The sequence below is a fragment of the Salvelinus fontinalis genome, chromosome 34 (assembly GCF_029448725.1).
Source record: "Salvelinus fontinalis isolate EN_2023a chromosome 34, ASM2944872v1, whole genome shotgun sequence".
Taxonomy (NCBI): domain Eukaryota; kingdom Metazoa; phylum Chordata; class Actinopteri; order Salmoniformes; family Salmonidae; genus Salvelinus; species Salvelinus fontinalis.
In genome coordinates, this window is record NC_074698.1 from 25,068,024 (window position 1) to 25,089,248 (window position 21,225).

The 21,225-nt window shown below is 44.4% G+C and overlaps 2 protein-coding genes across 2 annotated transcripts in view; one reads left to right on the forward strand and one right to left on the reverse strand.

Annotated features, from left to right (window-relative positions):
* The window catches only part of LOC129833945 (uncharacterized), a 32,939-nt gene extending 18,209 nt beyond the window's left edge, over positions 1-14,730 (forward strand). Inside the window, exons 20-36 of the mRNA XM_055898759.1 lie at positions 4,287-4,343; positions 6,631-6,687; positions 7,192-7,473; positions 7,637-7,714; positions 7,959-8,021; positions 8,316-8,354; positions 8,911-8,961; positions 9,078-9,149; positions 11,292-11,333; positions 11,991-12,146; positions 12,535-12,594; positions 12,789-12,866; positions 13,141-13,227; positions 13,419-13,451; positions 13,677-13,727; positions 14,068-14,139; positions 14,312-14,730. Of these exons, the coding sequence (XP_055754734.1) occupies positions 4,287-4,343; positions 6,631-6,687; positions 7,192-7,473; positions 7,637-7,714; positions 7,959-8,021; positions 8,316-8,354; positions 8,911-8,961; positions 9,078-9,149; positions 11,292-11,333; positions 11,991-12,146; positions 12,535-12,594; positions 12,789-12,866; positions 13,141-13,227; positions 13,419-13,451; positions 13,677-13,727; positions 14,068-14,139; positions 14,312-14,316 (1,283 nt within the window). The 3' untranslated portion in view covers positions 14,317-14,730. The remainder of the gene's footprint in view (positions 1-4,286; positions 4,344-6,630; positions 6,688-7,191; positions 7,474-7,636; positions 7,715-7,958; positions 8,022-8,315; positions 8,355-8,910; positions 8,962-9,077; positions 9,150-11,291; positions 11,334-11,990; positions 12,147-12,534; positions 12,595-12,788; positions 12,867-13,140; positions 13,228-13,418; positions 13,452-13,676; positions 13,728-14,067; positions 14,140-14,311) is intronic.
* A 524-nt stretch (positions 14,731-15,254) lies between these two features.
* LOC129833588 (perforin-1-like) lies at positions 15,255-18,919 on the reverse strand. Its single transcript, XM_055898285.1, has 5 exons — positions 18,752-18,919; positions 17,524-18,110; positions 17,174-17,312; positions 16,798-17,015; positions 15,255-16,609 (listed from the first exon to the last, which is right to left on the reverse strand). The coding sequence occupies exons 2-5, from the start codon at positions 18,054-18,056 to the stop codon at positions 15,730-15,732; spliced, it is 1,770 nt and encodes a 589-aa protein (XP_055754260.1). The 5' UTR covers positions 18,057-18,110; positions 18,752-18,919; the 3' UTR covers positions 15,255-15,729.
* Positions 18,920-21,225: the final 2,306 nt, after the last annotated feature.

Consider the following 21,225-nt stretch of genomic DNA (forward strand, 5'->3'; position numbering starts at 1 on the left):
TGATTTATTGATTTAAACAAGACACGACATAGACAGAAAACGAACTATACTTGAATAACTACAAAACAACAAACGACGTAGACGCACCTGAACATAAGAACTTACGTATAACGAAGAACGCATGAAAACAGGAACAGACTACATAAACCGAACAAACAAAACCGAAACAGTCCCATGTGGCGTAACATCACACAGACACAGGAGACAACCACCCACAAACAAACAGTGTGAAAACACCTACCTTAATATGGCTCTCAATCAGAGGAAATGAAAACCACCTGCCTCTAATTGAGAGCCATATCAGGTCACCCTTAAACCAACATAGAAACAGAAAACATAGACTGCCCACCCAAACTCACGTCCTGACCAGCTAACACATACACAAACTAACAGAAAACAGGTCAGGAACGTGACAACAACGAAGAGCTGCTGGAAAACGCATGAAAGTGCTGTTTGAATGAATGCTTACGAGCATGCTGCTGCCTACCATTGCTCAGTCAGACTGCTCTATCAAATATCAAATCATAGACTTAATTAGAACATAATAACACACAGAAATACGAGCCTTAGGTCATTAATATGGTCAAATCCGGAAACTATCATTTAGAAAATAAAACGTTTGTTCTTTCAGTGAAATACGGAACCGTTCCGTATTTTATCTAACGGGGGGCATCCATAAGTCTAAATATTCCTGTTACATTGCACAACCTTCAATGTTATATCATAATTATGTAAAATTCTGGCAACATAGTTCGCAACGAGCCAGGCGGCCCAAACTGTTGCTATACCCTGACTCTGCGTGCAATTAACGCAAGAGAAGTGACACAATTTCCCTAGTTTAATATTGCCTGCTAACCCTTTCTTTTAACTAAATATGCAGGTTTAAAAAAATATACCTCTGTGTATTGATTTTAAGAAAGGCATTGATGTTTATGGTTAGGTACATTCGTGCAACGATTGTGCTTTTTTCGCAAATGAGCTTTTGTTAAATCATCCCCCGTTTGGCGAAGTTGGTCTTCACACAGTTCGCAACGAGCCAGGTGGCCCAAACTTCTGCATATAGCCTGACTCTGTTGCACAGAACGCAAGAGAAGTGACACATTTGTCCCTAGTTAAAATAAATTCATGTTAGCAGGCAATATTAACTAAATATGCAGGTTTAAAAATATATACTTGTGTATTGATTTTAAGAAAGGTGTTGATGTTTATGATTAGGTAAACATTGGTGCAACGACAGTGCTTTTTTTGCGAATGCGCTTGTTAAATAACCGTTTGGTGAAGTAGGCTATGATTCAATGATAAATTAACAGGCACCACATCGATTATATGCAATGCAGGACAAGCTAGATACCCTAGTAATATCATCAACCATGTGTAGTTAACTAGTGATTATGTTAAGATTGATTGTTTTTATAAGATACGTTTAATGCTAGCTAGCACCTTACCTTCGCTCTTTGCTGCACTCGCATAACAGGTAGTCAGCCTGCCACGCAGTCTCCTCGTGGAGTGCAATGTAATCGGCCGTGATCGGTGTCCATAAATGCCGATTACCGATTGTTATGAAAACTTGAAATCGGCCCTAATTAATCGGCCATTCCGAGTAATCGGTCGACCTCTAGTTGTAACACTTGTTGTGGTCTCTAGGATATGGTCCAGGTGCTGGAGTTCTCAATGGTGCTAAAAGCAATGGTAAACCTCTTTCTCAGTCTCTGTAATGTCACTGTGTCTGGGCACCATCCAGGGAGGGTTTGACACAGGGAGAGGTACTGTTTAACTTCTTAGTGATCCTTTCGCGCGCCAATCCCGTTAACGGGATTGATTTGACAACACCCAGTGAAATAGCAGCTCGCCAAATTCAAAAACAGAAATACTCATAATAATAATTCATAAATCGGGCCTCACGGGTGGCGCAGTGGTCTAGGGCACTGCATCGCAGTGCTAACTGCGCCACCAGAGTCTCTGGGTTCGCGCCCAGGCTCTGTCGCAGCCGGCCGCGACCGGGAGGTCCGTGGGGCGACGCACAATTGGCATAGCGTCGTCCGGGGTAGGGAGGGTTTGGCCGGTAGGGATATCCTTGTCTCATCGCGCTCCAGCGACTCCTGTGGTGGGCCGGGAGCAGTGCGCGCCAACCAAGGGGGCCAGGTACACGGTGTTTCCTCCGACACATTGGTGCGGCTGGCTTCCGGGTTGGAGGCGCGCTGTGTTAAGAAGCAGTACGGCTGGTTGGGTTGTGCTTCGGAGGACGCATGGCTTTCGACCTTCGTCTCTCCCGAGCCCGTACGGGAGTTGTAGCGATGAGACAAGGTAGTAATTACTAGCGATTGGATACCACGAAAATTGGGGAGAAAATGGGATAAAAAAAATAAAAATAAAAAAAATAAAAAAATAATTCATAAATCAGACAAGTGTTATACACCGGTTTAAAAATGAACTTCTTGTTAATCCAGCCACAGTGTCAGATTTTTTAAAGGCTTTACGGCGAAAGCAAACCATGCTATTATTTGAGGACAGCACCCCATCAAACATACACATGAAAATCATAATTCAACCCGCCAGGCACAACACAAAAGTCAGAAATAACATATAATTCATGCCTTACCTTTGAAGATCTTCTTCTGTTGGCACTCCAATATGTCCATTAAACATCACAAATGGTCCTTTTGTTCGATTAATTCTTTCGTTATATCCCCAAAATGTTCATTACTTGGAGTGTTTGATTCTGAAAATACACTGGTTCCAACTCGGGCAACATGACTACAAATTATCTAATAAGTTACCTGTAAACTTGATCCAGACATTTCAAACAACTTTCCTAATACAACTTTAAGTATTTTTTTACGTAAATAATCTATATATATATATATTATTTTTTTTTATTTTTTATTTTTAAAATTTTTATCCCATTTTCTCCCCAATTTTCGTGGTATCCAATCGCTAGTAATTACTACCTTGTCTCATCGCTACAACTCCCGTACGGGCTCGGGAGAGACAAAGGTCGAAAGCCATGCGTCCTCCGAAGCACAACCCAACCAGCCGTACTGCTTCTTAACACAGCGCGTCTCCAACCCGGAAGCCAGCCGCACCAATTTGTCGGAGGAAACACCGTGTACCTGGCCCCCTTGGTTGGCGTGCACTGCGCCCGGCCCGCCACAGGAGTCACTGGAGCGCGATGAGACAAGGATATCCCTACCGGCCAAACCCTCCCTACCCCGGACGACGCTATGCCAATTGTGCGTCGCCCCACGGACCTCCCGGTCGCGGCCGGCTGCGACAGAGCCTGGGCGCGAACCCAGAGACTCTGGTGGCGCAGTTAGCACTGCGATGCAGTGCCCTAGACCACTGCGCCACCCGGGAGGCCCCATCGATAAAATTTAAGATGGGATAAACTGCGTTCAATAGCGGATAAAAACAAAGTGGAGCGAGCTTTCAGGTCATGCGCCTCTAATAAACAGTACACTTCACTCGACCCTCGTTCTGAACTGCCCTACTCCTTCTTTTCTCAAAGGAAAAACATCAACCAATTTCTAAAGACTGTTGACATCCAGTGGAAGCGATAGGAACTGCAAGCAAGTGCCTTAGAAATCTAGATCCCCATAGAAAATCCATTAAAAAGAGAGTGACCTCAAAATAAATTTGTCCGCGTAGTTTCGCCTGCCAAATAAGTTCTGTTATACTCACAGACATCATTCAAACAGTTTTAGAAACTTCAGAGTGTTTTCTATCCAGATATACTAATACTATGCATATCCTAGCTTCTGGGCCTGAGTAGCCGGCAATTTACTTTGGGTACACTTTCATCCGGACGTGAAAATAGTGCCCCCTAGTCTTTTAAAGTGGGTCCCCTGTTAGAACAATGACACAGTAGGAGGAGACAGGGCGATATGTTTCTTATTTTAAACCACTCTCTGGGTGGTATTGTTTTTCATGGTCCTTCAAGCCGGACACATAATATATAATAATATATGCCATTTAGCAGACACTGTTAATCAAAGCGACTTCCAGTCACGCATGCATACATTTTATAAATGGGTGGCCCCAGCGGGAATCAAACCCACAACCCTTAGTGTTGCAAGTGCTATAACAGAGGGACGCTGTTTCTATTATTATGAGCTACAGAGCTAACTTGTTTAGTGGTCTCCAAGATATGGTCCAGGAGCTGGAGTTCCCAGTGATCAGGGAGCCAAAGGCAATGGTAAACCTCTGTGTCTGTCCCTTTTTTCTATTTTTTTTGTGGCTGTAATATTGTGAATGTAGCACTGTCGAGTAACATTTGTTGTGGTCTCTAGGATATGTTCCAGGAGTGGGAGAGCCCAATGGACAGGGTGCTAAAGCAACCAAAACTGGTAACCCCATACAATCTGTGTGTTATATCCACCTGCATGTGCCATTAACTGTCGTTTGTAGCGATCACTTTGTGTCAATGGCTAAAGTGCCTTAGGAAAGTATTCAGACCCCTTGACTTTTTACACATTTTGTTACATTACAGCCTTATTCTAAAATGGATTAAATACATAAAAAATCCTCATCAATCTACACACAACACCCAATAATGACAAACCGGGAACAGGTTTTTATACACAGATCTGGGGAAGGGTACCAAAAAATGTCTGCAGCATTGAAGGTCCCCAAGAACACAGTGGCCTCCATCATTCTTAAATGGAAGAAGTTTGAAACAACCTTGACTCTTCCTAGAGCTGCCCGCTCTACCAAACTGAGCAATCAGGGGAGAAGGGCCTTGGTCAGGGAGGTGACCTGGAACCTGATGCTCACTCTGGCAGAGCTCCAGAGTTCCTCTGTGGAGATGGGAGAACCTTCCAGAAGGACAACCATCTCTGCAGCACTCAACCAATCAGGCCTCTATAGTAGAGTGGCCAGACCGAAGCCACGTCTCAGTAAAAGGCACAAGACAGCCCACTTGAGTTTGCCAATAGGCACCTAAAGGACTCTCAGACCATGAGAAACAAGATTATCTGGTCTGATGAAACCAAGATTGAACTCTTTGGCCTGAATGCCAATCTTCATGTCTGGCTGGAGGAAACCTGGTACCATCCTTACGGTGACACATGGTGGTGGCAGCATCATGCTGTAGGGATGTTTTTCAGCAGCAGTGACTGGGAGACTAGTCAGGATCGAGGCAAAGATGAACGGAGCAAAGTCAGAGAGATCCTTGATGAAAACCTGCTCCAGAGTGCTCAGGACCTCAGACTGGGGCAAATGTTCACCTTCCAACAGGATAAAGGCCCTAAGCACACAGCCAAGATAACATAGGAGTGGCTTCGGGACAAGTCTCTGGATGTCCTTGAGCGGCCTAGCCAGAGCCTGGACGTGAACACGATCGAACTTCTCTGGAGAAACCTGAAAATAGTTGTGCAGCGACGCTCCCCATCCAACCTGACAGAGCTGGAGAAGATCTGCAGGGAAGAATGGGAGAAACTCCCCAAATACAGGTGTGCGAAGCTTGTAGCATCATACCCAAGAAGACGCAATGATGTAATCGCTACCAAAGGTGCTTTAACAAAGTACTGAGTAAAGGGTCTGAATACTTATGTAAATGTGATATTTACATTTTTATTTTTTATAAATTAGCAAAAATGTCTAAAAACCTGTTTTTGCTTTGTCATTGCGCGGTATTGTGTGTAGATTGAGGAGGGGGAATAACGATTTAATCAATTTTAGAATAAGTCTGTAACGTAACAAAATGTGGAAAAAGTCAAGGGGTCTAAATACTTTTCGAATGCACTGTTAATGATAATACCCTCTATGAATGATGCACCGGTCTTGTTGGCTCTATATTTGTGTTCTAGAAGCACACTGGAAGCTTTTGATGAATTGCTTTAGGGATGGTTGACTTGAAATTTGACCTGAGTTGCAGGTTTGTCTTATTTTCACTATGGCTTGGATTTGTGTAAACATATCTTTCTGATTGGTCACAGTTATGTGGTGAGCATGGATGTTGTGTGTCACAGGCTACGGCCTAATCACAGTGATATGTAATGTGCATGGATGTTGTGTGTCACAGGCTACAGCCTAATCACAGTGATATGTAATGTGCAGGTGTAACGGATGTGAAATGGCTAGCTAGTTAGCGGGTTCGCGCTAGTAGCATTTCAATCAGTTACGTCACTTGCTCTGAGACATTAAGTAGGGTTGCCCCTTGCTCTGCAAAGGCCGCGGCCTTTGTGGAGCGATGGGTAACGATGCTTCGTGGGCAACCGTTGTTGATGTGTGCAGAAGTTCCCTGGTTCGCGCCCGTGTCGGGGCGAGGGGACGACGTAAAGTTATACTGTTACACATGGATGTTGTGTGTCACAGGCTACAGCCTAATCACAGTGATATGTAATGTGCATGGATGTTGTGTGTCACAGGCTACAGCCTAATCACATTGATATGTAATGTGCATGGATGTTGTGTGTCACAGGCTACAGCCTAATCACAGTGATATGTAATGTGCATGGATGTTGTGCTCCGCAGGCTTGGAGCCAATAGCAGTATTATGTGATGAGTGCTCGCTGTATGTTTTCCTCCACAGGTAACAGGGTCAATCACAATGCGATGAGTTTAGGGATCGTGTCGCTCAGTCTCAAGTCAATCACAGGGTTTTGTGCTGAGCTTTGTTGACTTATTCCACAGGCTACGGTGCTGGAGCAGGCAGCTATCATGGGGCAGGAAACAACGGCTATGGAGCAGGTAATGGAATTGACACTGACAGACAGAAACCTAACCAACATCTCTCCTTTCAATGGATGGCTCACTATTCTGTGGCATAAAGAAAATCATTGGAAACTGAATCAGGCACAGGTTCCACGATACCTTTTCACAGTACATTCTAATGCATGTTAGGTGATGTAATTGAAATTAATTTAAAAGTAGATGATCGCTTGAGTAATGAATGCACCTATGCTACAGGTCTTGGACAAGGAGGATACCCCCAGAATGGAGCAGACAAAGCTTTTCTCTTTGTCTTTCTATTTCTGTCTCTCTTTATATATCTTTGTCTTTCTATTTCTGTCTCTCTTTATATACCTTTGTCTTTCTATTTCTGTCTCTTTATATATCTTTGTTTTTCTATTTCTGTCTCTCTTTATATATCTTTGTTTTTCTATTTCTGTCTCTCTTTAAATATCTTTGTCTTTCTATTTTTTCTATCTTAATCCATTTTTCCCTCTTTCTCGCTCTTGCTCTCTATCTCAGGTGCCAGTCTGGGACAGGGAGGATACCCTCAAGGTGGAGCAGGTGGATACCCCCAAGGTGGAGCAGGAGGATACCCTCAGGGAGGAGCTGGTGGATACCCACAGGGTGGAGCAGGAGGATACCCTCAGGGAGGAGCTGGTGGATATCCCCAGGGTGGAGCAGGAGGATACCCTCAGGGAGGAGCTGGTGGATACCCCCAGGGTGGAGCAGGAGGATACCCCCAGGTTGGAGCAGGAGGATACCCCCAGGGTGGAGCTGGAAAACCAGGCAAAGCTGGCGGTGGTGAGCCTTTTACTTTGTCGTCATGTTTTTTTCTCTCTCTCTCTCTATTTCTATTCTATTTTTTCTCTTTCACTATAATTTGCCCTCTTCCTCACTCTTGCTCTCTCTCTCTCTCTCTCTCTCTCTCTCTCACTCTCTCTCTCTCTCTCTCTCTCTCTCTCAGGTGCTAATCTGGGACAGGGAGGATATCCCCAGGGTGGAGCAGGAGGATACCCCCAGGGTGGAGCAGGCAAATCAGAGGGTAAGGCCTATTAATTATCACACTTTTGCACTCTGTGTTCTAATTATTCTATCTTTCTCTGTTTCTCTTGCTCTCTTATTATCTCTCCCACCTTTCATTTTCTCTCTCATTTCCATTTGCCATCTTCTTCACTCGATTTTTGATCTCAGGTGCCAATCTCCTCTTTTCTCTTTATGAAATATCCCACAGTACTCTCTCTATGAATGATGTGCTGTGCTCTAATGTTTTTTGGTTGTCATCACAGGTTATGGTGATCAAATGGGAGGAGCATACCCCGGGGCTGGAGCGGGCAACGGCTATGGGAATGGTGAGTCAGCATGCTTCCCCTTGTCAAATTCCTTTCCTTAAAATATAACTACAATTAGAGGACACTGTAGACTGAAGTATAGAGCTGAGGCATTGACGATGAAATACGAGATTCAATAAATATGTTGGGAATGACTGAGGATTACAGTAGCTCTGTGAAACATAGCTGCCTCTCTAGAGACGGAAGACAACTGCACCAAAGTTGTCACTGAGAAGTGATCTTAAATGAGAGAAGACAGATCCTCAGTGTCTGTACCACCAGGAAGTGACCTTGACTCCTTTTGTTCTCATGCAGGTGGAGGCCCAGCTGGGGGGACCAATGCAGTGCCTGCAGGTATTTGGCGTCGGCATGTGTCTCTGTCTATCTCTGTCTGTCTGTCTGTTTTTCTGTCTGTTTTTCTGTCTGTTTTTCTGTCTGTTTTTCTGTCTGTCTGTCTGTCTGTCTGTCTGTCTGTCTGTCTGTCTGTCTGTGCATGGCATGCACCTGTCCTTCTCTATCTGTCTAGCTGTCTAGCTGTCTGTCTGTGCATGGCATGCACCTGTCCTTCTCTATCTGTCTAGCTGTCTGTCTGTCTGTCTGTCTGTACATGGCATGCACCTGTCCTTATCTGTTAACCTTTCTATCCCCTGTACAGAAAGTACTGTTGTGGAAAACTTATAAAAAGCTAGAGGAGATGGAAAAAAGCTAGAGGAGCTGGAAAAAAGCTAGAGGAGCTGGAAAAAAGCTAGAGGAGCTGGAAAAAAGCTAGAGGAGCTGGAAAAAAGCTAGAGGAGCTGGAAAAAAGCAAGAGGAGCTGGAAAGCTACATGCAGTGTTGTTTGGGGACTTTGTTTGAGACTAAATGTCTGCTTTCTTGTCAAGGTTTTTAACATGCCCCCTCTTCTCCACAGGCTATGGCAATGGCTACGGTGCTAGTACTGGAGGCAATGGTTATGGAGCCGGTAGGTCTCATCATCTATAGCCAACCAACTAACATCTGTGGGTGGCTGACCAACTAACTGACCCGCTCACATACAGACATAATTATAATTGATTGATGATTATAATTATGTTTCAGGGATTGGGTACCCAACAGTGTTAGCGGATGGTGCTGCTGGGCTGGGAGGCAAGGCAGGGAAGGGAGCAGGAGGTAACCATTCATAAACCAGTAACAACTCATTCTTTTTTTATTTCACCTTTATTTAACCAGGTAGGCCAGTTGAGAACAAGTTCTCATTTACAACTGTGACCTGGCCAAGATAAAGCAATGCAGTGCGACACAAACAACACAGAGTTACACATTGGATAAACAAACGTAGAGTCAATAAAACAATAGAAAAGTCTATATACAGTGTGTGCAAATGTAGTAAGATTAGGGAGGTCACGCAATAAATAGGCCATAGTGGCGAAAATAATTACAGTTTAGCAAGTAAACACTGGAGTGATAGATGTGCAGAAGATGAATGTGCACGTAGAGATACTGGGGTGCAAAGGAGCAAAGTAAAAAATAACAATATGGGGATGAGGTAGTTGGGTGGGCTATTTACAGATGGGCTATGTACAGGTGCAATGATCGGTAAGCTGCTCTGACAGCTGATGCTTAAAGTTAGTGAGGGAGATATAAGTCTCCAGCTTCAGTGATTTTTGCAATTTGTTCCAGTCATTGGCAGCAGAGAACTGGAAGGAAAGGCGGCCAAAGAGGAGTTGGCTTTGGGGGTGACCAGTAAAATATACCTGCTGGAGCGCGTGCTACGGGTGGGTGCTGCTATGGTGACCAGTGAGCTGAGATAAGGCGTTCTTTACCTAGCAAAGACTTATAGATAGAGCTTATAGATGACCTGTGTTTGGCAACGAATATGAAGCGAGGGCCAGCCAACGAGAGCGTACAGGTCGCAGTGGTGGGTAGTATATGGGGCTTTGGTGACAAAACGGATGGCACTGTGATAGACTACATCCAATTTGCTGAGTAGAGTGTTGGGAGGCTATTTTGTAAGTAAATGACATCGCCGAAGTCAAGGATTGGTAGTATAGTCAGTTTTACTAGGGTATGTTTGGCAGCATGAGTGAAGGAATGCCATTGCGAAATAGGAAGCCGATTCTAGATTTAATTTTGGATTGGAGATGCTTAATGTGAGTCTGGAAGGAGAGTTTACAGTCTAACCAGACACCTAGGGGTTTGTAGTTGTCCACATATTCTAAGTCAGAACCGTCCAGAGTAGTGATGCTAGACGGGCGAGCGGGTGCGGGCAGCGATCGGTTGAAGAGCATGTATTTAGTTTTGCTTGCATTTAAGAGCAGTTGGAGGCCACGGAAGGAGTGTTGTATGGCATTGAAGCTCGTCTGGAGGTTTGTTAGCATGGTGTCCAAAGAAGGGCCAGAAGTATACAGAATGGTGAGGTGGATCAGAGAATCACCAGCAGCATAAATAATAACTCAATAATAACTCAATCTGGTAACTGTTCTATTCTGTGGGAACTTGACTCGCTCTCAGTAAGATGAGGAAGGTCAGTAACACTTTCTATGAGGCATATATACAAATAAGGCATTATAGTGCATTATAAAACTTGCATAAACTGTCATAACTCATAAGTAGTTATAACCTCCTAATTTAGGATCTTACTTAGGCCTACTCAAAACAAATAACAATCGTTCAAAGTCTGCATTGAGAGAGGTAAGAGGGAAGTATTTTGTCAGGTCATAATCATATAACATGTCATGTGTCAAGTAAGAGTGTGGACGCTAGGTGTAATGTAACAGTGTGGACGCTAGGTGTAATGTAACAGTGTGGACGCTAGGTGTAATGTAACAGTGTGGACGCTAGGTGTAATGTAACAGTGTGGACGCTAGGTGTAATGTAACAGTGTGGACGCTAGGTGTAATGTAACATTGTGGACGCTAGGTGTAATGTAACAGTGTGGACGCTAGGTGTAATGTAACTGTGTGGACGCTAGGTGTAATGTAACAGTGTGGACGCTAGGTGTAATGTAACAGTGTGGAAGCTAGGTGTAATGTAACAGTGTGGACGCTAGTTGTAATGTAAAATTGTGGACGCTAGGTGTACTGTAACAGTTTGGACGCTAGGTGTAATGTAACAGTGTGGATGCTAGGTGTAGCAATTGTCTCCCATTTGGAAATAACTCTGGACCATGCCAATGTTCTGCCAACCATGTCTTGTCAATATCTCCTAGTTGTCTTATGTGGGTTTTTCTTCATCTCTTTAGGGAACCTCTATCTAACCACAGAGTTAACCGCCCAGGGGTTCATCGTTTGTTTTATTCCTCTGCTATTCTAGGGCTTGGCGCAGGAGGATATCCACAGGGACAGGAGAAATATGGTGAGGAAGTCACCCTGAGATGGAAGAAGAGGGGTCAAGAAGTGAATGTTTCCCAAAGATGTCCTGTCTTGAAAAGATAGAGGGCATCAACAAGCAGGATGTACACATGGAAGGAGAATAACTTTCACCCTAATTGATGTCACTAATAACATCACACTCCAAAACATGCATGCTAACGAAAGTAATGAAATGCTCCCTGGACATGTCACAGTGTAATACCTAATCACTCACCCTAAACACTCCGAATTACCATCAGGAATGACCATCTAAAACATACCTGATCAATTAATCCATAATCATGTAATTATCCATGAACGTGCACCATATGGACCCCTTTAACCAGACAGTTATGTTTGAAAAACATCTGTTTCAGGAATGCCAGCTTTTCAAAATATGCATGTTCAGCACATCATTCATGACATCATCTGGATGATTATGTCTACATATATCTTCATTCTAGAGGACACATAGTGAAACAAATTGAAGTTTCTCAATTTTATGATTACCTTCACACAATCATACACACATTCTGTGTTTCACTTCTCTTCTGACATACTCTCTATGCTCACTCTGATTAGCACTGTGTAATCTGTGTAATCCATCTCTGTTTAACTCACATGCCTCCTCCTTCATGCAGTAACCTGTGTGTGTCTGTAGGGGGTGCTGGCTCTGGTCCTGGTGGTGTTCTGCCTTATGGGGGCCAGCCTGTGGTCCCTGCTGGGCTGTGGCCTGATGGTGGGAAGTTGGGCGGGTACGGCCCAGAGCCCTACGGGGTTGCTCAGCCTATGGGGCTGGGGCATGATACTGGCCTGGGTAAATACACTCTAAAGAAAGGGGAGGGTGAACAAAGGAAGAACAAGAGAAAATAGAGGCAGAAAAAGGACTGAAAAAACTGAGTGGTCAGGAAAAATAAAGAGGTAGAGAAAGGCTGAAAAGTAAAGAGATGGAGAGAAGAGAGGGATTAGACAAAGAAAAAAGCAAGTCAGTGATGAACACTGAAGCAGCAACAGAGGGACTCCAAGGTCCCTGTCAAAAACTCAAGGGTCACTGTCACAGGAAAGACAGTAATCATTGTCATTTTAAACATTTGCATACTGTTGATGCCATAATTGAGTCACATGTTTTCCATGCATTGATGTGGTCTGTGGGATGGGAGGAGAGATGATGAGACTCTATAAGCGACCCTTGTGGTGTTCCACAGGGGGTGGAGTCAGTCAGCTTCCTTACAATGGAGCCCCAGTCAATACTGCTGGACTGGATGGTAAGAGCATTGTGACCCAAGAAATTTTTTGTTTTACAATTCCTTGCTGTGACTTGTGACCCTGCTTATACAGTGTGGATGTCTGAGGAAGAAAGAAAACTGTTTGTGTGTGGTTGTGAATGTTTATGTGAGGTCTTGTTATAACATTATTAGACACAATTAAATACACTTGTTGTAATAAACTCTCCCAGCAGGTGATGGAAGCTTCCCTTATGGTGCTCAGCAACTGGGCCTTGGTGGTGGTGATGGAGGCAAATCCGCTGGCAAATATGGTGAGACTGGTAGTGTGTGTGTGTGTGTGTGTGTGTGTGTGTGTGTGTGTGTGTGTGTGTGTGTGTGTGTGTGTGTGTGTGTGTGTGTGTGTGTGTGTGTGTGTGTGTGTGTGTGTGTGTGTGTGTGTGTGTGTGTGTGTGTGTGTGTGTGTGTGAGAGAGAGAGAGAGAATAAGAAAGAAAGACAGAGATTGTGTGTGTACTATGTGCTTGTTTGTGTGGTAATTTCTCTCTAACCTGTCTTGGTTCTGCTGTCTCTGACTATCTCTCCAAAGGCAACGGTGGATTGCCACAGGGTGCACAACAGGGTGCACAGCCTTATGGACCTGCGACTGGTGGTGGGAAACCACCTTGCAAAAATGGTACATGTCTTTGTGTACATGTCAGTTTGTCCTATATGTGTTGTCTGTCGCTATACGTATGTGTTTGTGTGTCCGCACGTCTGTCTGCTCATGTGCTATATATGATTTTGTGTGTTTTCTGTAGTATGTCTGAATGTGTTTGTCGTTGTTCCTCCTATTTACATGTGGGTACTTGTCTCTTGTCGTTTCAGGAAACGGAGGGGGCTATGGAGCACAGCCAGCAGGTGATTAAACTCACACTCACAACCACAACCCCTACACTGCTTAGCTCAGGAAATTATGTGTATGGTAACTGCTTAAGGTGTGAATGCATGTGGGTGAGGAAGAGCAGACATTTTTCAGTGTTACTCTGTTGTGCGTATTCTGTGCGTGTCTTGTAAATGTCCCTTGTGTCTGTGTGTCCTGTTTGTGGTAACTATTGTTACGACTCTCATTTTGGCACTGCTTAGGCTATGGTCAAGGACAGCTGGGTGCAGGTCAGAGTGCCCCCTACAGTAACGGTAAGTTATAAAGTCACATTCCCTGACTGAATGTCCTGCTCTCTTCTGTCAGAATAACCATATTAGTTCCTATCAGTGGAGGCTGGTGAGGGGAGAACGGCTCATAGTAATGGCTGGAATGGAGTGGATGGAATGGAATGAAATGTGTTGCATTCCATTTCATTGACTCCATTCCAGCCATTACTGTAAACCATCCTCCCCTCACCAGCCTTCACTGGTTCCTACATCTAACCAGGGATGTCCATTAACACTGTTGAATTTTTGTTTGTTTTGTTGTTTGGTTGTTTTGTTGTCTGCTGAACTAACAAAACCTAAACCTCTGACTGTGTGTCTCCTTCAGGAGCAGGAGGGAAGGAAAGCAAATATGGTGGTGGTGGACTGAATGGATTCTTTGGAAATGGAGGGTACAAAGGTGGGTGGGATGAGTGTTTGTTACTAATTTATGGTTGTCTCTGTGACTGAGCACATGAAGTCACCTTACTAGTAATTTAGATCAGAGCTTCTTGGCCTACCTTGTTTTATTGTTCTCTTTAACCAGCTGCATCACTCAACATCATTTCTTATCTCTCTCTTTCTCTGTCCAGGTTAAGTCAATCAGCTGAGGCCTTCTTGAAGTGAATATTTGTTCCGTTCCATCATGTGTTCATTGTGATGTTTGTTGTTTGGTTTGTTGTTACATTTAGCTATTCCATTTTTGTTCTTATTTGTGTGTTTTTTTGTTCATGGTCCTTGTCTTTTGTATTGTTGTGTGTCTGTCCCCTCTCTTCCTCTACTGTTTTTGGAGATTGTGTTGCCAGTATGTTTGTGTTCATATCCATTTCACACTAAAGGTCAGAAAGCAACCGTATAATGTCTGTCAGTCTCCTCATTCTTTTAACCTTGGCAACAGTATGGTAAATGTACTGTACATGTGATGTGGGGGTTGAGTTTTAAGACTGAAGCTCTATGAGTTTAAATCAACACCAAATAAAATAAAATTCAAAGACCTGTTCCCAAAACCTGACACCTGAATTCTTCTGAGGTCATTATAAAGGGGGATATTCTCTGGGACATTGTGATGGATATTAAGTACAGAAGATGTCATGTGTATGAAAAACTATTCCTTAGTACCTCAGTATGCTAGTTGTGTTTGTTCATGACATAGTACTTCTTATGTTACTGTATTGCTATTACTGACAATGTATCCCCAAAGACCTTTATCATGTTCCACAATGGAAATAGTTTTGTCGTTATCTCAACACGCAGTTCGTTTCATTCGTCTTTTGCATGGCGTCCCCTAAACTTCATCCGTGCACAGGAAACCATAGCCCTTCCTCTCTCAAGTAATGCAACTGTGCCTTCAAACAACTGGTATCTCACATACAGTAAACGAAACCAAATGCAACAAAACATAACGTAACAATACAACACCTGACATAAAAAGAAACGAACAGCTATTCACGTGGTCATCTTGAATCAACATGTACATATTGCCTGATTGTTATCTTCAGAGAACTTTGCATTTGAGACATAAAAGAGATCTCCCTGTGTGTGCTATAAGCATTTTATTATGCATAAAGTAACCCAATCATTCAACAATTTTAAATTGAATGCAAGCTACCTTGTAAATGAACACAAACAAGTACAAAACAAGCAACTAATACTCAAATTGTTTTATTTAAATGTAACTTTTATTTAACTAGGCAAGTCAGTTAAGAACAAATTCTAATTTACACCGACGGCCTACCCCGGCCAAACCCAGGCAATGCTTGGCCAATTGTGCGCAGCCCTATGGGACTCCCAATAATGGCCAGATGTGATACAGCCTGGATTTGAACCAGGGACTGTAGTGACGCTTCTTGCCCAGAGATGCAGTGCCTAAGACCGCTGTGCCACTCGGGAGTTCAAAGATACAGTATAGAAAACAAAACACATTGTACCAAAACATTTATTTTATTATTATAGGTTTAAGAAATCTACCTCAAAAAGATCTGGGTTTTGACATGGATCACCATGCATACCTCTAAAATCGACCACACTCTCTGTTCCCTGTACTGAGGCTCTTGTTGCCATGGAGATTGGGTCCGTCCATCAACACTCCCATACTCACCAGCATGTCCTTTGGAATGAGACGGGAGTGGCGAGACACATAAACCTTCTCCAGGTGGGGATTCATAGGGGAGGGCACATAGTCCATACAGGCGGAGCCACCTAGACTGGGGGCACACACAGCCTCCCACTTGTAGAACAGTTGGCCATGCTGGAGGTTGCAGAGATCCTCTTTCACCCCGGCTGTCAGCTCCTTCTCACATTCTCCTAACAGGTCATCATTCCACTTGTCGTCCTCGTCCCACACCTCAAATCTCAGCTTCTTACTGGTTGACAGATCCACGGTTCCCAGGTCATAGCTCATTGCCCAGCTGGGGTTGTTGTTGTTGTAGATAACTGTAGTGCGTCCGATTGTCTGGCCTGCGAAAGCCACCTTCACGTAGCCGTCAGTGGCAGTGGTGTGGTCTCCCCACAGGTTGGCCCCTCTCTGAACAGTGATGACCACCCGCGCCAGGCCTTTGCGGGTGGGACAGCAGTCGGCGCTCACCCCGGGGTTGTTGTGGCAGCTGCAGACGCAGGAGTCTCTGTGGTCACTTTTGATGCCAGTTCGACAGGGTTCAGAACAGTTCTTCCACAAGGCCTTCTCCAGGATGTAGTCGCTGATGGCCTTGCGCAGGTGCTTCCGAGCAGGGTTGGTGGTGGGCAGCAACTCATGGAGAGATTCCAGCGAATAGGAGACGATGTCTGGATAGTGTGGTAGGGAGTCCAGCCATTCCTTGTAGGAGGCGGGATCTTTATCAGCAGAGAAGAGGAGCTCTGGTTCTGTGGTGTGGCCACCTTTCACCTCTGTGAACCTGTAGGGTGTCAGAGGGGGGAAAGGTTTTTGTGAGGGGCAATACACATTTTAGCAAGGGAGAGTATGTAATGATTAGGGAAGTGTGAAGAGAGAGAGAGAGATAAAGAAATGAAGAATAAAGAGAAATAAAGAAATTGTGTGAGGGAGAATCTATATGGGAAAGAGCAGCAGACTATAATTCCCCACCTATCATTGAAGACACTGGAGAAGCTGGCCTTGCTCTCTGTCTTAGACTTATCCTCCTGACAGTGCTTGAACTCAGTCTTCAAGCTGTTGCTGTCACCCACACTGGCAGACGCCTCCACATCCAGACACATCTTCACCTCCTCTGCACTGAGACCCTGCAGGCTGGCCTGGCACTGCATGATACTGGTCACAGACAGCACCGTTCCACCCAGGCTCACCTACACACAGGATGAGAGGTAGAAAGTAATGAATGTTCCCAGAGAGATGCCAGTAAACTGCACATCTAGGGGCAAACATTCCTAATTTTGATATTTAGTTTGTGTGCCTATTGCCTTGATGATTTACAACATTGATGTCGACCATCTCTCTCCCTCACCTTGGTAATGTAATGCGTGCCAAAGTTATCAATAAGCTTGTAATAACGTTGTTTGTTTTCTTGTTGATATATTTTGGGGAGATTCTTCAGTGCTGTCTTGAATTCTCGGTGTAACTTGGGCTGGCCAGATACTCGATAGCTATTTGTGGAGAGAGAAAAGAGAGAGGGCGGTTAATATTGTATGGATACAGACAAACACTCATAAAATGAAATGATCACAGAAATATACCAGACATAAACATGCAAAAATATACTTTTATTTACAATCCCCAAAGGAAACTATGAGATGAGGTTTCACAGAGACACATGGGTAAAATTAGCTCATGCTGTGTGGGCCACCTGATGTTTACCTGTAATACCCGCAGGACACACTGTGGCTTGTGAAACTGAACTTGTCACTCTTGGTTTTCTCCATGGAGTACTCAGCCAATTTGGAGTTGGTTCCAGCGAGCATAATCTTCCCACTTTTTGATCCCTTCTCTAACTCTAGATTGACCTGCCAGTTATTCTCTACAGAAGAGCCACTGGAGCTGACGAGAGACTCACTGGAGCGATGGAGTTTACTGGACACTTTCATACTACACTGGTGGTTTGGTCTCCAATCCACCACTGCCAAAGGAAGCCTCTGTTTTTTCCCTTCCAGATATGGATTCTTACAGAGGGTGCATGTCTTGTCTTTGCGTTTCCACACGTTCATGTCAATGACAAAGGCTCCTTTGCGTTTCATTTTGGTGATGTCAAAGCCTTCCCCTGCTAGGTTGGTTCCAGGGGCAAATTCTGCCTCTTTGCACTCATTGGCTGAGCCGATGGTGCATGATTGGCAACTGGGACGAGGAAGCGACAACATAAGCCCTGCCCAGAGGCACACTATCAATAAGGACATCCTGGATGAGGTGAGAAGATGTTTGGGACGGCAGCTACAAGTCACTGTTTCATGCTGAAAAAAATAAAAGTTATTTGTGAATTAGAGGGTAATTATTGTAATGAAGTAAACAATTATTGATAACCAAGATATAACATACATGACTTATTGCAAATCAGCATTCAAACGTAACCTACAGGCTAGATTATAAGCTAACAATGTTTACCATATTTTACACAAAAGTATGAAAACTTGGTGCTGGTGTACATGGAACTTCTACATAAATATTCCCAATTTACATAATAGTTATTCTTGAATTCTACTTCCATGTCATCATATTCATTCCCTGAATTGAATCCTCAATGGAAATGAATCATGACCCTCAACTATGAAATACATAATATGGTATAAGCATAACACTTGCATAAACTCAATCTTGTTCTATTTCATCCCACTTGTTATTTATCCATTTCAAAGGCCACTCTCTTATTGACTGTACAGTTTTTTTGGTGCATATTTTGTTCAATTTCTTTCTTTTGTTATCTAATGTGGTAATAAATGTGTTACCGCAGCCTACTATCAAAGTCAAATCCAATTATTAGAATATGTGTACTCAAAAATAATATTTATGTCCATATTCACATAACTATTTGTGTATGTTTCCTTTCTATAAAAATGGTGCAAAGCAAAACTAAATATAGAGCATTAAAACTCACCTTTGACCAGTCTGTCCACCATGTGATGGATGTGTACCGTATTAAATAATGTACCGTATTAAAGTTCCTTTAAGTTCCTTGGAAAAGGTGTGTTCGTACTCAAACGGGACTAGCAACTGGAAGGTTGGAGGGATGTTGGTCTTAGTATAGACGATGCAAAAGAGTGTCTGCCGCAGAACAGAACATTCTGTGGTTTCAGAGAGCGAGAATTGAGCGGAAGAGGGGTTGGGGTGGTGGTCTGGTGTGCTGCTCAGTGGAAAAATATACGACAGTGGTCTTTCAGTTAAATGTCTTCATCTGACAGACCATTTACTTTGTCATTTCTCTGAAGTGGTGGTGTGGGTTGATAAAATGAAACTGTTGAGAAGATAATGATAGTCTACTAGGTCTAGGAAACCCTGGGTAATGTGATATAAGAAGGAATTTAACTTCTCAATTATAGAACTGCTAATTCAATACAACAAGCTACATGTATGTTCTGAAATGACCCAAATATTATCAGTTTGTTACTGTAAAAGAGGCAGAGCAATATGAGCTGGTTGTAACGGTTGTCGTCTGGAGGAGAAGAAGAGGACCAAGGTGCAGCGTGGTAATTGTTCATCTTAATTTAATAAAGGTGAACACTCAAATACAAAAACAACAAATGTGACAACCGAAACAGCTCTATCTGATGCAGACACACAAAGACTGAAAACAACCACCCACAAAACCCAACACAAAACAGGCTACCTAAATATGGTTCCCAATCAGAGACAATGACTAACACCTGCCTCTGATTGAGAACCATATCAGGCCAAACACAGAAATAGAAAAACATAGATAAACAAACATAGACTGCCCACCCAAACTCACGCCCTGACCATACTAAATAAAGACAAAAACAAAGGAAATAAAGGTCAGAACGTGACACTGGCTGTCACGCCCTGGCCTTAGTATTCTTTGTTTTATTTATTAAGTTAGTTAGGTCAGGGTGTGACATGGGGAATGTTTGTGTTTTATCGGTTTTGGGTGGTTATATGGTAAAGGGGGTGTTAGGTGTAGTGTATGGGTTTGTGTTGAGTGCATGTGTCTAGCTGTGTCTATGTTGGTTTAGTTGTCTAGGAGAGTCTATGGCTGCCTGAATGAGTTCCCAATTAGAGACAGCTGATTTCTGTTGTCTCTGATTGGGAGCCATATTTAGGGTAGCCATAGGCTTTCATTTGATGTGGGTAATTGTCTATGTTATACGTTTGTAGCCTGTGTGTGCACTTCGTTCTTAGCTTCACGATCGTTTTCTTGTTTTGTTTAGTGTGTAAGTGTTTTTGTTTCGTTTTGCCTTCGTATTCATTAAAAGGAATATGGCTTATTTTCCTACTGCTGCGTTTTGGTCCGTCAATCCTCCACACGATCGTGACAGAATTACCCACCAATACAGGACCAAGCGGCATGTAAAGCGGCAACAGGACCCACCTACACAGGATTCTTGGACATGGGAGGAGATACTGGATGGTAAGGGGCCGTGGGCACAACCGGGAGAATATCGCCTTCCTCGTGAAGAGCTGGAGGCAGCTAAAGCCGAGAGGAGGCGATATGAGGAGGCAGCACGGAGACAAGGCTGGAAGCCCGTGAGTACAACCCAAAAATTTCTTGGGGGGGGCCTTAAAGGGAGTGTGGCGAAGTCAGGTAGGAAACCTGCGCCTACTCCCTGTACTTACCGTGGAGAGCGAGAGTACGGGCAGACACCGTGTTACGCAGTAGAGCGCACGGTGTCTCCTGTACGCGTGCATAGCCCGGTTCGGTACATTCCAGCTCCACGTATCGGCCGGGCTAGACTGAGCGTTGAGCCGTATGTCATGAAGCCGGCCCAACGCATCTGGTCACCAGTGCATGGTGTCCCCGGTTCGCCTACATAGCCCGGTGCGGGTTATTCCACCTCCCCGCACTGGTCAGGCGACGGGGAGCATACAACCAGGTAAGGTTGGGCAGGCTCGGCGCTCAAGGGAGCCAGTACGCATGCACGGTCCGGTATTTCCGGCGCCACCTCCCCGCCCCTACACAGTACCACCAGTGCCTCCTCCACGCACTAGCCCTATGGTGCGTGTCTCCAGCCTTTTACCACCAGTACCTAAACCACGCAACAAGCCTCCTGTGTGTCCCCAGAGTCCTGTGCGTCCTGTTGCTGCTCCCCGCACTAGCCCTGAGATGCGTGTCCCCAGTCCGGTACTACCAGTTCCGGCACCACGCACTAGGCCTAATGTGCGCTCCCAGGGTCCAGTATGCCCTGTTCCTTATCCCCGCACTAGCCCTGAGATGCGTGTCCCCAGCCCGGTACCACCAGTTCCGGCACCACGCACCAGGCCTACAGTGCGCCTCAGCCGGTCAGAGTCTGCCGTCTGCACAGCGATGCCTGAACTGTCCGTCTACCCAGCGCCATCTGAGCCATCCGTCTACCCAGCGCCATCTGAGCCATCCATCTACCCAGCGCCATCTGAGCC

Coding starts and splice junctions, on each gene's coding strand:
- LOC129833588 (XM_055898285.1), bottom strand. CDS start 18,056: ATGTCCTTATTGATAGTGTGCCTCTGGGCAGGGCTTATGTTGTCGCTT. Junction 17,313..17,523: donor GTGTCCTGCGGGTATTACAG/GTAAACATCAGG, acceptor CTCCACAAATAG/CTATCGAGTATCTGGCCAGC. Junction 16,610..16,797: donor TCCAGTGTCTTCAATGATAG/GTGGGGAATTAT, acceptor GACACCCTACAG/GTTCACAGAGGTGAAAGGTG.